Source organism: Triticum aestivum, chromosome 5A, assembly GCF_018294505.1.
Source record: "Triticum aestivum cultivar Chinese Spring chromosome 5A, IWGSC CS RefSeq v2.1, whole genome shotgun sequence".
In the NCBI taxonomy this organism is placed as follows: domain Eukaryota; kingdom Viridiplantae; phylum Streptophyta; class Magnoliopsida; order Poales; family Poaceae; genus Triticum; species Triticum aestivum.
Window position 1 is genome coordinate 664,790,910 of NC_057806.1, and position 14,139 is coordinate 664,805,048.

The 14,139-nt window shown below is 48.8% G+C and overlaps 3 protein-coding genes across 3 annotated transcripts; 1 reads left to right on the top strand and 2 right to left on the bottom strand.

Annotated features, from left to right (window-relative positions):
• Window positions 1–4,216, bottom strand: LOC123105783 (dolichyl-diphosphooligosaccharide--protein glycosyltransferase subunit 1A). The gene is made up of 10 exons (XM_044527924.1): window positions 3,987–4,216; window positions 3,841–3,885; window positions 2,705–3,333; window positions 2,469–2,616; window positions 2,191–2,367; window positions 1,797–1,865; window positions 1,626–1,715; window positions 1,179–1,337; window positions 529–753; window positions 1–360 (listed from the first exon to the last, which is right to left on the bottom strand). Exons 1-10 carry the CDS (start codon window positions 4,089–4,091, stop codon window positions 169–171), a joined length of 1,839 nt encoding a protein of 612 aa, XP_044383859.1. The 5' UTR covers window positions 4,092–4,216; the 3' UTR covers window positions 1–168.
• Window positions 4,217–4,260: 44 nt separating this feature from the next.
• Window positions 4,261–6,928, top strand: LOC123105784 (phosphatidylinositol-glycan biosynthesis class F protein). The gene is made up of 8 exons (XM_044527927.1): window positions 4,261–4,705; window positions 4,784–4,849; window positions 4,929–4,971; window positions 5,248–5,302; window positions 5,539–5,587; window positions 5,880–5,947; window positions 6,064–6,181; window positions 6,560–6,928. The coding sequence occupies exons 1-8, from the start codon at window positions 4,562–4,564 to the stop codon at window positions 6,671–6,673; spliced, it is 657 nt and encodes a 218-aa protein (XP_044383862.1). The 5' UTR covers window positions 4,261–4,561; the 3' UTR covers window positions 6,674–6,928.
• LOC542879 (protein MLO) lies at window positions 6,921–10,201 on the bottom strand. The gene is made up of 11 exons (XM_044527925.1): window positions 9,667–10,201; window positions 9,351–9,569; window positions 9,141–9,257; window positions 8,934–8,994; window positions 8,663–8,823; window positions 8,450–8,538; window positions 8,239–8,288; window positions 8,080–8,120; window positions 7,761–7,970; window positions 7,533–7,661; window positions 6,921–7,438 (listed from the first exon to the last, which is right to left on the bottom strand). Exons 1-11 carry the CDS (start codon window positions 9,796–9,798, stop codon window positions 7,043–7,045), a joined length of 1,605 nt encoding a protein of 534 aa, XP_044383860.1. The 5' UTR covers window positions 9,799–10,201; the 3' UTR covers window positions 6,921–7,042.
• Between the last annotated feature and the right edge of the window lie 3,938 nt (window positions 10,202–14,139).

The window sequence follows — 14,139 nt, forward strand, 5'->3', positions numbered from 1 at the left end:
TAATCAGTTCCAAAATGATTACGGTGCTTATATCATGTTATACACGGTCTATTCAAAACCTAGCCTCAGGAACTAGGATAATGGGTTACCAACACAACATCTACACAAAAGTGCAGACGAAGACCTTCAGTCTAATCACTAATGATATAGGAACGAGACCGGGTCCGCTCATATCTCGCTAAGGTACTCTAGAAGAGATTCGACCTCTTGCCTCAGCGCAGCGATCTTCTGCTGCTGGGAAGCAATCCGGTTTTCTATGTCTTGCCCGCGCTGCTTCTTCTCGACGCTGTCAACCACGGTGGCATGCCTTGCCATGAGCTTCTCCTGCAACTCCTTCTCCTTCGCAACCAAGTCCTCTAGCTGCAGCAACAATACACAAAGAGTAATGATTTTATTTTTGGCATCAGAATAAATGCGGAAAGGTAGTCAAGATTGAGATTGCACGACATGGCAAGGTCAAATATGTTTCTCAATTTCATTTTTTTTATATACAACATAAACGCGGTCGCAGAAGCTTGGTGAGCAAACCTTTGGCCATATCTGATAAGACTGAGGGGATGACTGTACAGATAACCACAGTGGCTTCAGCTCTTTCGCTAATTCCTTCAACTGTGCATCAGCTGCTTTACGAGCTGCTTTGCAAGATTTAGCATCTCCAGTCCTAGACAAATCGTGCAATGATGTCTCTAGCTTATCATGAACAGCTAAGCACTGGCCGAAGATACCCTGGATTTGCTGAACAGTGGCTTGCACCTGCACCAGGAGAACAAAAGAGCCATCAGAAATCAGCACTGCACAATACTAAAGTTATATAATCAAAACAGTACAGAAAAAACTGCACAAAGATGACCACAAGCTCTTTACTTACAAGGAAAAAAACATTATTCATTATTCCAACCCATAAACTTAAGGACAATCCGGTTTAAAAAGTAGTCATGGCTCCTAAATATTAATCTTTAGGTTCAAATTTGATCTGCAATAATAATATTTTCCATGGCTTTCCAAGTACATGCTTGTTTTCTTTATATTGAACAAAACTTGATGTTCAGTTTCAGTTAACTTATCAAACTGGCCTTGCCCTTCTAGCACCCCGAACTGTTCAGTTTCAGTTTTGTATATTTTTCCTGAGTCCTTGATCTAAATAACTTGGAGAAGTTTGAGGCTTAAAGTAATTGTACCTCATCCCATTGCAGCTTTGCCAGATAAGAAGGAGAGTTCTTAGAGATTGACATGTCAGTGTGCATGTAGGCAATACATGCAACAAACAGGAGGAAGAAGCCAGTAATCAACATCATCGGCTCTATGAGCAACGAGATGTTATTGAATTTGTAGTACACCTGCATATTGCAAAGGAAAAAATAGTTAGCTACAGTTCACAACTTCACATAAAACACTGCTTAGGTATCAGTACACAAACGACTCACAGAAAGCATTGTTGATAACAAAAACCTTTCCAGTAGCAGCTTTAAGTATCGTTGCATGTGAAAAGTATTGTTTCATGTGAAACTAGTCGCATAATCCTTTTACAGATTATTTATTCAGTTTGACCAACAATTCACACAGTTTAGAATTTTCATCATGCAAGTGTGCAAACTACTGGCACGACAATAGTTCTGAAGACAAACCTGGAAATGCAAATTATGCTCTGGAATAACATCAGGCTTCTCCAAGACTAGAACTGGCCTTCCAGCAATGTCAAGATGTGAATACTTCACCTGCACCACACATCACTTCTGTTACAACGATGAATAGGATGAGCTAGTTATTCAGTTATCTATCATCCAATGATAGACCACCTCTTGCCATTGATTTGTTGGAAATGGAGCTGAAACATCAATATCCTTTGAACCTTCAGGTAGAACGACCTGTCCGAAAAGAAAGATATATACAAGTGTAAGAGGGGAGTGATGCGAAATTATTCACATAACTGGAAGCACCCGCACAGATAAAATCAATAGTGATTGATGTCAAGTTCAGGGAAACATGGCCAAAATGATGTTTTCGTGTGTGTCAAGAGGATCTAGAGCTTGGGGCTTTCCTAAATAAGTACAGATTTTATGTCAATACGAAAGAAAGTCAAATGATATGGAAATTAGGTCTGGAACAGTGGAACTCAGTAGATCAGAGAAAAGGGGGGAAATGAAACCCCATATTCCTGATGATACTGGTTTGATGCAACTGACCACATACCTTTACGATGAGCTTTTCTATGAGAATCTCCTCCATTGGAGAACCAAATGTGATATTGAGAAATCTCTTTCCATCAGCACTGAAAACAAAGTCTTGAAGAGGTAAACCATAACCAATGGTAAAGGTTGTTTGCCAACCACCAAACAAGGGAAACCTCGGTTCAATTTCCAGTTGGGTCTGCAATAAGATTGTTGGACATGCAAAAGCATTCAACATACATGCGTTGCGCTTTTGTTGGGAAATTTAACCATAATAAATGAAATAAATAGCAGCAGCACCTTCTTAGAATCACTCCATAAGTGTGATGTTGAAATATTACCGATTTCATCTCTGTAATAAATAGAGTGGGCCCTTGCAGGCAATCTAGCAATGAGATGCCTAAATGATGAAACCCCTCTTGCATAAGGTCTAGACTGGTAGTCAAGCCTACAAATAGAAACACGGAATTAGTTATTTCTGGACATGACTTCTTAAGTTGAGCTACTTAAAACACCAATTTAGAACAGAGACAAACCTGGAGAATTCACCCTTCAGTCTGGCACCACCATGAACAATGTTGTAATGTTCTGTAATCTGTACATTGCCCCAGTGAGATATCTCAACCTCCCTTATAAGTTCCTTTGCAACTGCAAATGGGTTGTTGTTCTCAAAGTGCACAATAATAGGGTTGTAAGAAAACGGGGGAACATCTTCATACGGTCCATATTTAAGCTCGGAATCCACAAGTTTTGTGTTTCCATATTTTGTGTATGATTCAACCCTTCCACCAGGCAATCTGATACTAAGCGTCTGGACCTTAACAGGGTAAGGAGACAGGTAGTGAGAGCTATCCTGAAAGACAACCAGCTGCGAATCGGCTTGGGTGATCTCTTCTGGGAACGGCTGGAGAAAGTGTGTAAATACGGTCAAGACATCTAAGTGAAGAATCTTCCCCTTTGTCAAAGGTTTGTGCAACGATGCTGAAAAGAAGGTCAGTTCTGGGGGAACACCAGAAGGCTCAACAACTTCAATCGGAAGAATACTACTGAGACCCTTCACTTTTCCCTCAGTGCCGAATGCTCTGATCGCTGCCAGGTTTTTTGCTTGGATGTTGGGAAAAGCCAGCAAGACTTTAGAGACAGGCTCGGAGCCGGCATTTTCAACCTGAAATCAATGGGTTTATAAGTAACAGCAGCATTCTGACATGACAAATAAGCACAAACAGAGTATTAGAATAAAGCTACTTAAGGATTTTAGTTATATAGCCCCTATTACCGATAGTCTAATACAGTGACCTATTTTACATTCTGGTAAAAAAAAATCACGGCTGAGACTGTACGTTTCTCAGTTCTGAGAATAAGTTTGTGGATACTGGTGACCATTGAGGCAGTGCCCATTAGCATGAAGTAACGAAGGTCTCAGATTCATGAAATGCTAACTACATGAATCACATCGCAGCATATCAATCAGCAAAACGTGACACGCACAAAAATATTACTACTCCCTCCCTCCCACAATATAAGAGCGTTTTTGACATTGACACTACACTAGTGTCGAAAACGCTCTTGTATTGTGGGACAGAGGGAGTACTTGTGTAGGTTAACAGGATGGAACACTGAGCTGGACGACTAAATTCAATTCCCACAGCAGGAGTAGAGCGCAACAGCGTACCTTGAGCGAAGTGAGGACGCGGACGATGTGCGAAGTCAAATCAACCTGCAAAACGCGAGAGAAGGTCGCACAAGACCATCAGATCCGAGACGTCAACCGCGGCGGGTCCTGAGATCTGAGGAGCGAGCGGGGGAGGGCCCACTGACCTTCCGATCCGCCCTGGAGATGACGAGATCAGCGCGCGCGGCGGAGGCGAAGGCCGCGACGAGGACGAGGAGGAGGAGCGCGGCGAGGCGGAGCGGTGTCGCCATGCTCGGCGGCCAGATCGCGTCGCGGGGCGTTGGTTTCGCGGCGAGATGGGGTTGGACCTGAGCAAGAAAGGCTTTAAACCCTCGTCCGGCTCGGTCGGACCCGTCACCCGTGTGCCCGTGGGAGAAGACAGGTGACTCACTGGGCGGTGCGACCGGACCACTTTGCTGCGACTTCCGACTGGGTGCCCGGTCTGGCTCCACCGGTTCACCGTCTCTCTCCCCCCTCTCTCGCATCGCTACCTCCGCCGGCGTCGCTCCATCTCCGACCCCCCGGTGCGGCGGCGCTGCCCAGCCTTTGTCACGCGCCGCTGTGGGCCTCGCCGTAGGCGCTAGAGTCAGAGAGGGCTGCCTGTCTCTGGGCCTCGACGGCCTCCTCGCTCCTCCGCGGCTGCCACGACCTAGCTCGCCGTCGGTCAGCACCAACAGTCCCACCTCGAAGGCAGACTAGACTTTCCACGCGCGGCCCCGCCATGGGCGCCGAGGTCGCCCAGATCAGCGCCTTCGCCGCCTTGGCCGCCCACGCGCTCTGCCTCGCCGGCCTCGCAGCCGCCCACTCCCTCGCCGGCCGCGGCGCGCTCGTCTCCGACCCCGCCCACGCGCTCCGCCTCCTCGTGGTAACCTCCCTTCCCCATCTCTCACCCCAACAACGCTTCCCACGTGTCTTCTGACCAGGACGGATGCTTTTTCTCTAGGTCTGTGAGGCGCCGCTTGTCATCGTGGTGTTCAGTCTGCTCCGGCGAGATCCCAAACGCTGCTCGGTTTGTTGCATCAACTGCTTCCAAACATCATATTTTTGTTCAGTGATATAATAAGGTGATTGTGTTTCTTCGATTGCAGTTCCTTAAGGCTGCTGCACGGGGATTGCTTGGCTTGCCCATAGGTTAGTTCTCCTTGCTGCCTTTGCACATTCATCCGTTGCGTTTGCTCGAGAGCCTTCTGTCCATCCAATGTGAAGAACACGAGTGCCCGTAGGATATCACGCGTTCAAAAAACTCAATGTTGGATCCTAGTCATTAGCTAGTACTCACGACTTACTAATACATGTTGATTTGCTCTTTAGGAATGCAAGAGGCCAGGCTGAGTTATTTTAGGACCTGCCCGTCTTTCTGCTTTTCATTTATTTATCCTTATGCTACATGCTTCTTCTCTCTGCCAGGGGCATTCGTAAATGCATTTGGTGCTATTGTTCTTGGCGCGCCTGTTGGAATCAAGTAAGTTCCCGCTGACAAGGTCATGTATGGTTGTTAGTCCCCGTGATGCACGCTAATTAGGAGTCATCACTAGAATAACCATGTACAATGTTAGTTGAACATTAGTGTTTTATAATACCTCATCTGACGGGCTTGCACAAGGATATGTCAATTTAAACATAAAAGACTCATACCAACAGTGTCTTGTCCTTCGTCAAAAACTAATGCCTTGTCTGATGCGATTTTCACATTTTTAGGTACTGGATAGCGACAATCTATTGGTCAAGTCTTATGTCGCTGTTCACAGTAAGTGGCATTTGCTGTGCTTTTACTTATTCTTGAATGAGTACTTCAGCACAACAAGATTGACAACTGAAAAATATTAGACTTGCTGGTCTTGTGCTCATACTTCTTGACAATTACTACCTCCGTAAGTAAATAGAAGACATTTTTGCAGTTCAATTCGTAACTAAATTAAGATGTTTTTGCAGTTCAAATTGAACGGCAAAAATGTCTTACATTTAGTTAGAGGTAGTATTATTTACTATAATGTACTTGCATAACTGAGGCATGACAAGCTAAATGCATGGCATTGCAGTTTGTTCCAGCAGCATGTGTCTTTGGAGCATCCAAAGTGGATTGGCAGAACGCGCTTTCTCATACTATGTATATTCCTGAATCCTAGATAAGTGCTATTGTGATGAGTTCATTCCATAGAGAGTTTCTATTGTCATTGCCCTGTGCTTACTGATACTTTAGTTGATTTGTGTTTTGTATGTCAGTTATTGCACATCATCCAATGTTGTGGACTACATGATCTCTGCGCCTTCTCATGGAGCTGTAATAGGAGCGTGGCTTGGTGCTTGGCCTATGCCCCTTGACTGGGAGAGATCTTGGCAGGTAAAGATACTGACTGCGACTTTTTTTGAATACCTATGGGACGACCGGACGAGCATCATAAAAGACGGGATCTTGTAGAGATGTTTATGCATATCCAGTAGGTAACATGATAACTTAAAGACTAGCTCGTGGACTAACTATTCAGAGCGGTGATGCAAAATGCATTAGTTTGTCTGATGCTCTCTCGTGTGTTGAATGCTGCTGTTGGAACTAGTCTATATTACCACCCCCATTTTTTTCCATGCATTCTATTTTCAATGAAGTATTTACCGGCACATGGATGAGACTACCTTTTCTGTGCCTTACAATTGACTGCCTGCTGTTATTGTCCCCACCTTGCTTTTGCAACTCATGCCTGTTTCCTTTTATCTTTTGTAGGAATGGCCAATATGTGTCACTTATGGTGCAATTGCTGGGCATGTGATTGGCATGTTAGTATCGCTGATCCTCATAGTTGCTCACCAGAGAAGAGCTCGTGTCAAAGCTGACTAGCCTATGGATGATGAATACCTTTTTTCCTTTAATGATTTACGCAGGTTATGCTATAGATTGTTTCTTCCCAAAAAGCAATGTACTTTTGGTTAGATTTCCAGTTGAGTCAGAGTACTGGTGCCTTCCAGTAGCTTGATATATTAGTGGCACTCATTTACCTTTTGGGGGATGAAGATTATTTTCTTCAGAGCTCTTTCTTATGTTATGAGACTGATTGCCATTTGGTATTTTTATTGAGATGAGAGGGTTTTTGTTTGTGCTTAGCAGGTTAAATTTTTTGACTCAGTAAAAAATTGTATTTCTTATTGTACGAATCATCACATCCTATGTTGGCTATACATTGGACTAACATCAATACAGAAACTTGTCTCATCCCTGGCTGAAGGAAAAATCTGCGCTGGGGATGTCGGCATCGAGGGCTGATGAAGAGACCGACCTCCGCCTGTCAGCAGGATTTAGTCTGTGTACAGGATGCGCCACCACAACCGGGTACATGTCCCTAGCCTCCTCCATGGTCCTTGGCGAGGTCGGTGCGCTCTGGGGATCGTCAGACCGTCCCATGCCCTTCTGAAGCAGGTGCACCGGCGATGAGCCCCGGCTAGGCATCGGGGACGTGCCTCGGCTGGGTGTTGCGTCGCCGATCATCTGCGCCATCAGCATGTCCGTGTCTCGGACCTTCTTCTTCTCCTTGGCCGTGTTCCGCCAGTTGGTCAGCGCCTTGGCTGTCTGCTCGTCGAAGATGGACCTCTTCATGTTTGATCCCATCTGCGTACAAAGCCAGCGCACACAGATGATTAAGGCTGCTGTTTCTCCTCTCCCAGAGCAATTGTTCAGAGATCTTCATCAACGGTTTTATTACCTGTGTGACTAGCGCGTAGAGGGGGAAGGTGATGTAGCTGCACAGGAACTGGAGAGCCAGCCCCAGCACGACCTTCATGATGCTCAGCCCGATGTTCATATGGAAGCAGTCCTTCAAGCCGGGCGTGGCCTGCGACACAGGTAAATCTCTGTCAGTGCAGTTCATCAGCAGCAGCACTTGGTGCCTTGACACCCATATTATTAACTGACAAGTTCATCCGCGGCGTACCACTGTCCACACGAAATGTGCCATCTGAAACGCGTTCTGGAACAGCGTCAGGTGTATGAAGAAGAGGACCCAGTCGGGGCGGTGGAACCAGAAGAACTTGTTGCTGGGCTCGACCACGGGTGCCCCCTTGATGACGCTCGACCGGTCCTGGATCTCCAGGGCCATCTCCATGATGATCATCTCTAGCTTGGTTCCAACACACAAGAGGATCTGGGAAAGACAGATGGACAATGACAATTTGAATTATTATTAGGTGTGATTTCGCATTGCAATCAAATGGGGTTTGGCTGTTGCTTTCGGCGGAGAAATTCGCACTTACGATGAGAGGGATGAAAGAAACCCAGGTGAGTGTGCCGATCCCTATGAGCAGAAAGAAAGGGGGGAAAGGTTAGAAAATGAACGGTGGTTACGAGACAAATAAATTACAAGTGTTTTAGCAGCAAGGCAACAGAGAAGGGGGCAAAGACAAGGTCCATACCGTCGATATCAAGGAAGAGGGTGAGGATCGCCACAGCCCACAGCGGGAGGCTGCGAAAAGAGGCCAAATGTGTCAAGATCATGCAACAAGGACCAGCAGGGGCAAAGACCATGACGCAGCAAACTGATAGTATTGTATCATATGGAAGCTAAGCAATATCATATGGAGCCTGACGACAATTGTATAATCATATCCATGGAATGCAACCTACCTGATGCCAACGACGACTTTGAAGTCGTCCTCCATGGACCTCTTGATGTACTTGTGGAAGTCGAACTTGCTGTTCTGCGACAAGTGCGCCTGCGCAGAATCATGGAAAGAGAGAGCATGTGATCATTGGTGTTGGAACAGTACTTATTTCAGAAGCGTCGCGGCAATGGCCGACGGAGCTAGAAGGAGAGGGGGCTTTTGGGGTATTACGTACGTTGATGAAGCCTGCCCTCAAGGTGAGGTAGTCCACCTTGGTGACCGACCTGAAGAACTGCCTGAAGAAGGCCACCACCCATCTGACGCCGGGGGTGCTGGACAGGCCCAGGTGCCGCTTCACGAACGACGTCTGGTGCGTGAAGCGGAACCGCGCAGGATCTGGAAGCACGGGAAAGAGAAGAACATATCATCAGTTCACTCGCTCTGATCATGCCTGCCTCTGTAAATGCATCAAAACAGAAGAGGTTTCATTTGGAAAATTGTCTGACCATTTGCGAACTGGTATTCCAAGGAGGCGGTCTCTGTCTCCCATTTCTTCCATGTTCTCATCTGCCGGGGGGAGGAATAAGAATATTATGCCGGAGCAGGTTAAGGATTGGTAGCAGTTTAACTGAGACAGACGTAGGATGAGCGCCACCTTGCCCGGGAACCGCGCAGGATCTGGAAGCACGGGAAAGAAAGAAAGAAAGGCTCACCTTGAGACGGCTTAGAGCCATGATGATGACGCTGTAGGTGACATGGAAGACGGCTAGCACGAAGATGAATATGTGGAGCTGGTGCAGGCTGCCCGTGGACATGAGCGCCACCTTGCCCTGCAGGAGAAACAGACACCACACCAATCAGGCCAAGCCAATCAGGAAGGAAAACAACAAGAAGAAGAAGAAGAAACTGTTTGTGTTAGTTACCTCTTTGGCGCAGTAGTAGTCCTTGTACTTGCTCTTGACGGAACCGGGTTCCACCTTGCAGGGGCGCATGATGCTGGCGGCCTTCTGGGAGATGCATATCCCGGAGATTGGGTCCTGCGTGACGGCGAGCAGCAGCGAGATGAATCCCACCAGCATCAGCTCCGCCTTCATCTTCTCCAGCGCCTCCGCCAGCGCGTTCTTGTGCCGCTTGTGGAACCACTGCTTACACGCACCAAGGGAGGAAAGGAAGCCATGAGCTGATTCTGGTTCTGGTTGTTCTTGTTCTTGTTCTTGTTGCGGGAGTGAGGGGACTTACATGGCCGAGCTTGTGGAGCGCGTGCTCCAGGAGGACGGAGACGATGATCATGACGGCGAAGACCAGCGCCACCGCCCAGGACGGCGTCTCCGGCAGCGTCCGCGCCGGGGGGTACCCGTCGTCCTTTGCCATCCGCCCGTCTTTAGCGCAACCTCTTTCCTTGGCCGGAGCAGGGCAGGGCGCGCACCCAAGTCCAACCGCCGATCGTCTGAGCCAACGAGGTACGTACCTGGGCAGGTATCTATTCTACGTGGCCGGCCGGCCGGCCGGAGCAAGAAAGGAAAACGAAAACGTACGTACGCACGCAGGTATGTCTAGCTTGTTGCTGCTGTGGCAGACTGTGGGTGTGGCAACCGGGTAGGAGGGAGCTGCCGCGCGGGGCCTTTTATCGGCGGCCGGGTCAAAGCGCGTGCGTGCGTGCGCGCCGGCCGGGTGGCTCGGCAGCGGCGCTGCGGAGCCCGAGACCTACAGGCTACAGCTGATGCGCGCGACCGCCGGTTTCCGGCTGAGATTGCACCGTGAGAAACGACCGATGTTTCGTAGCGCGCGGTTGGACGGGGTGGTTGATCCAGTGATGGCGCTCTGGGCGGGGTGCTCGGCCGGCACCGGGCCGGGGCGACGGGGGACACCCGGTCGGTCGGCAAGTATTTTTTGACGGGGACGGTCACTTTACCAGTATTTTGTTTTGGTTTTCTATTTTTTTTCTTTAGGTAATCTGTAGTATTTTTCTTGACTAGTTTTTTTCTTGTTGCGATCGTTTGACTAGTGTCTATCTGGCCATAGTTTTGTCCCGCGTAGGTTACTTGGAGATACTCCTAGCTTAGGCAGGACAAAAACCGACGCGTCCGGCTAGCTTGCTGGTTCTTTTTTTTTTTGAGGATCAACTACTGCCGCTTTATTGACTAATTAAAAGAAATTAGGAATCTCGTCCGACACAATGCCCAGAATACAATCTGGGGGAACGGCAAACCAAACCTTACACAGTCTATCACTTAACCCTACTTTAGCTAACTTATCCGCAGCAGCATTAGCACTACGCCTTACACAAGACACTTTCACTTCTTGGAACATTTTCATCCTCTCCTTGATCTCCTCCACCAAAGGTCCAACTGCAGAGAGAGTTTTCTCTTGCGCACACAACATCTTTGCTAGATTAGCACAGTCCGTCTCCAACAACAGCTTGGATGTGTTGAGTTCGGCCGCCACCTATAAAGCTCGTTTGCAGGCATAAATTTCAGCAACCTCCGGATCGGCGATTCCATCAAAGAGATGACAAGTAGCAGCTCTAAAAGCTCCTGAATGATCCCGTAGGACAGCTTGCTGGTTATTGGGATCATCAATGCAGGCGGAGATTTTTTTATATTTTTTTGACATTAAATTAGGAGGGACGGAGAGTTCGTTGGGACCGGCAAGAAAACGGCAAAAGTGCTGCCAGTTTCTCGGGGGATCGAATTTTGTGACGTCGGATCACTTTCGTTGGGTTGATTGATTTGGTGCTGCTCGATCGGAGACCCGTTCGCGCCAAAGTTATTTGGAGAAAATGACGCGACGCATGTCTTGGCGGCGACGTGTGTGCGGGCGAGAGAAAGGTAAAGGTAAAACCAACACGGTTTTACGGAGCACGGTTACACGTAGCCACACGTTGGTAGAGGCGAGAGGTCCACGCGCGCGACTGGCTGTTCCCGCCGGCGAGCCGCGCGTCGGGTGGTGGTGGATCAGGTCGCCGGCGCCCGGCAGGCAGTGCTTCATTTCGAAGCATGCATGGTTAATTACTGTAAGCTACATTATATACTTAAACCTGCAGGACGTGGACGTGCACCCTGCTGCATGCGCACGTTTAGCCAAAACGTGCACGGTTCCGTTACTGCAGATACACGGGCATACGTGGTGCGCTTCTACTCGCTTGTAGTCTCGTACTGTGCCACGCAAGTTTTTTTGTTTTGTTTTGAATTTCTGTAGCACGCAAGTTGCGACGACTTGCACACGTACGTCCGCATGCGAGCGACGGCGTGGCATCCGAACTTTGACTGCTCAATGGTCGGTCGTGCGTGGAAAAGTCTGACCAGGCGGCTCCGGCGAAGTGGGCGTTTCAACCAGTGGAGTACGGGCCTGATCGAGCGAGTCAGGTCAAATAAAACGTTGACTGCATTCGTGGCTGCTACTTTTTCGCGGACTTGTATATGCACAGGGTGTACTATTCTTACCAGCGGTCGATCCATGCGATCAGTGAGCTGCTAGTGCTTAAACAGACGCGATCAAGTCACTGGTCGCCGAATTAACGATCGGATCCGGACCGGTTCCTCTGATCGGGCAAAGTTAATGGTAGGTTTGAATTTACAGATGCACCCGTGATGCATCACGCCTGGAGTCTGGAGATCTATGTGGCTACTAGGTGCACCCGTGATGCATCATGCATGGAGATCTGCTTGGCAGCACACCCTGATGGCCGATGGGATGGCCGGCCCGATCCATTAACATATTGTGTGGTGACGCTCGTAGCCCGCGGCTTCGTCGCTCGTTCGTGTTGACGCTGCTGGTTCATGAATGGCCCATTTTTTATGGGCGCCACCCTCATCCGGATCTTATCTCATGCGCACCACCGCACAAATACTGTTATGAACAGTGGGTTTGACATAAAAGCAGATGTGTCATGGCATTCTGGAATTTGCTCTAAATCATTTTTCAATTGGCAAGCAGTAGTAGCCGGGTACGTACTGTACAGAACCCTAAACAGGCATGCTGAATCTAGTGGCTACTCGGAATTTATGGTGATGTGGAGGTTTGCTCTAACCTGCTCTGTGCCCAGTCATGCACGTACTGCTTCACAACTTGTGTGTGCTGTGGGCACCCAAAACATGCCTGTCATGTTGTCTATGCATGGCTAGCTATACATGATCAGAGCCCTCGCGAAATAAAAGAGCTACGGGGGAATCACTTTCGTCTCGTTGTCCTACTCCCTAATTTGCGTTGAATTTCGTATTACTAACTCTGAGAATTTAAGATGAGAAGTGAGGGTTTCCCATATTTTTTTTATTTCTTGTGCTTACACTATTAGAAAAATGGCTATAGCCAATATCCCTATTAGTGGCGCACCATGGTGGTGGTGCGCCACTGCTATTGTTATTTTTTTAGTAGTGGCGCACCTTTAGTCCAATGCGCCATTGCTAATTTTTCCCCGGGTCCACCCCCTTTTCCAGGTTTACCAATGGCGCATCTTTGCCAGGTGCGCCATTGCTATTTTAGATAGCAATGGCACACCTAGCAAAGATGCGCCATTGGTAAGCCAGGGGAGGTGGGCATTTTTGTGTAGCAATGGCGCACCACCCCCTGGTGCGCCATTGCTATGTGCTGCACCGACCGACCCTGATTCGAGGATTTTTGTCTGGTGAGAAGAGAATCCAATCCAATCAAAGCAACACAACACAACGCTTCCTCCTCCTCTTCCCTCGAATCGATCCCCTCCAAACCCGCCGCCTTCGCCGTGGACCTCCTATCCCCATCCCCACCGGCGTTCTTGTCTCCTCTAGCCTCACCGTCGACCTCCCGCCCCGCCCTGCATCCCGTCGCCGGTGCCCCCACCCTCTCCCCTCTCCGTCTCTTCCTAGGAGGGAGCGAGGCCTCAGATCCACAGGCCGTGGCAACCACCGCCACCGCGTCCTACTCCTTCCACCCCACCTAGCCGCCCTCCGCCTCCACAGCTCTCCGTCCCTCCCTCCCTCCTCGCGCCCGCAGCCATGTCGGAGATGCTGCTGCTGCACGGGCTGACGGGGAAGAACAAGCAGGCGTGGAAGGAGGGCAAGATCCGCGGCACGGCGGTGCTGGTCAAGAGCGGCATGCTCGACCTCGGCGACTTCAACTCATCCGTCCTCGACGGCGTCCACAAGATCCTCGACGGCCCAAGGACGATGGCGTCTCCTTCCATCTCGTCAGCGCCACCACACCCAACCCCCGTAAGCAGTCGCCTCCTTTCCCTTCCTCTCACCCCCGCCCTGCATCTCTGAACTCACCACGCCATCTCCTTCCCTACACCGCGTGCGTTTCAGTTTTCCTCTTGACCTTGTCCCTGCAATCTGTACTGTTGATTTCAATCCAAAATAAAAGAACAAGCAGTGCAGATTTGGTTCCTTTTCTTTTCTTGCCGAAGCCAATATTTGTAATTTATACAGTTTTTATATTTCCAAAAGGGAGATGAAATCAACGATGGCAGGGGAGTCAGTTTTTCCGGGTCACGTTTGAGTGGTCGAACGACTCACAGGGCATCACCAGCGCCATTCCGAGTTCTTCCTCAAGACGCCCACCCTCGACGGCGTTCTCGCAACAAGAGTTCTCGCGTGTGTTTCAGTTTGCCTCTGGCATTCTCGCGACAATCTGTACTAGCTGCCGTCTGTATTGATTTCAGTTTTTTTAAAAGACGATCTGTATTGATTTTGATACGTTTCCTTTTCTTGGCGGATGCATGACCTGTTTCCTATG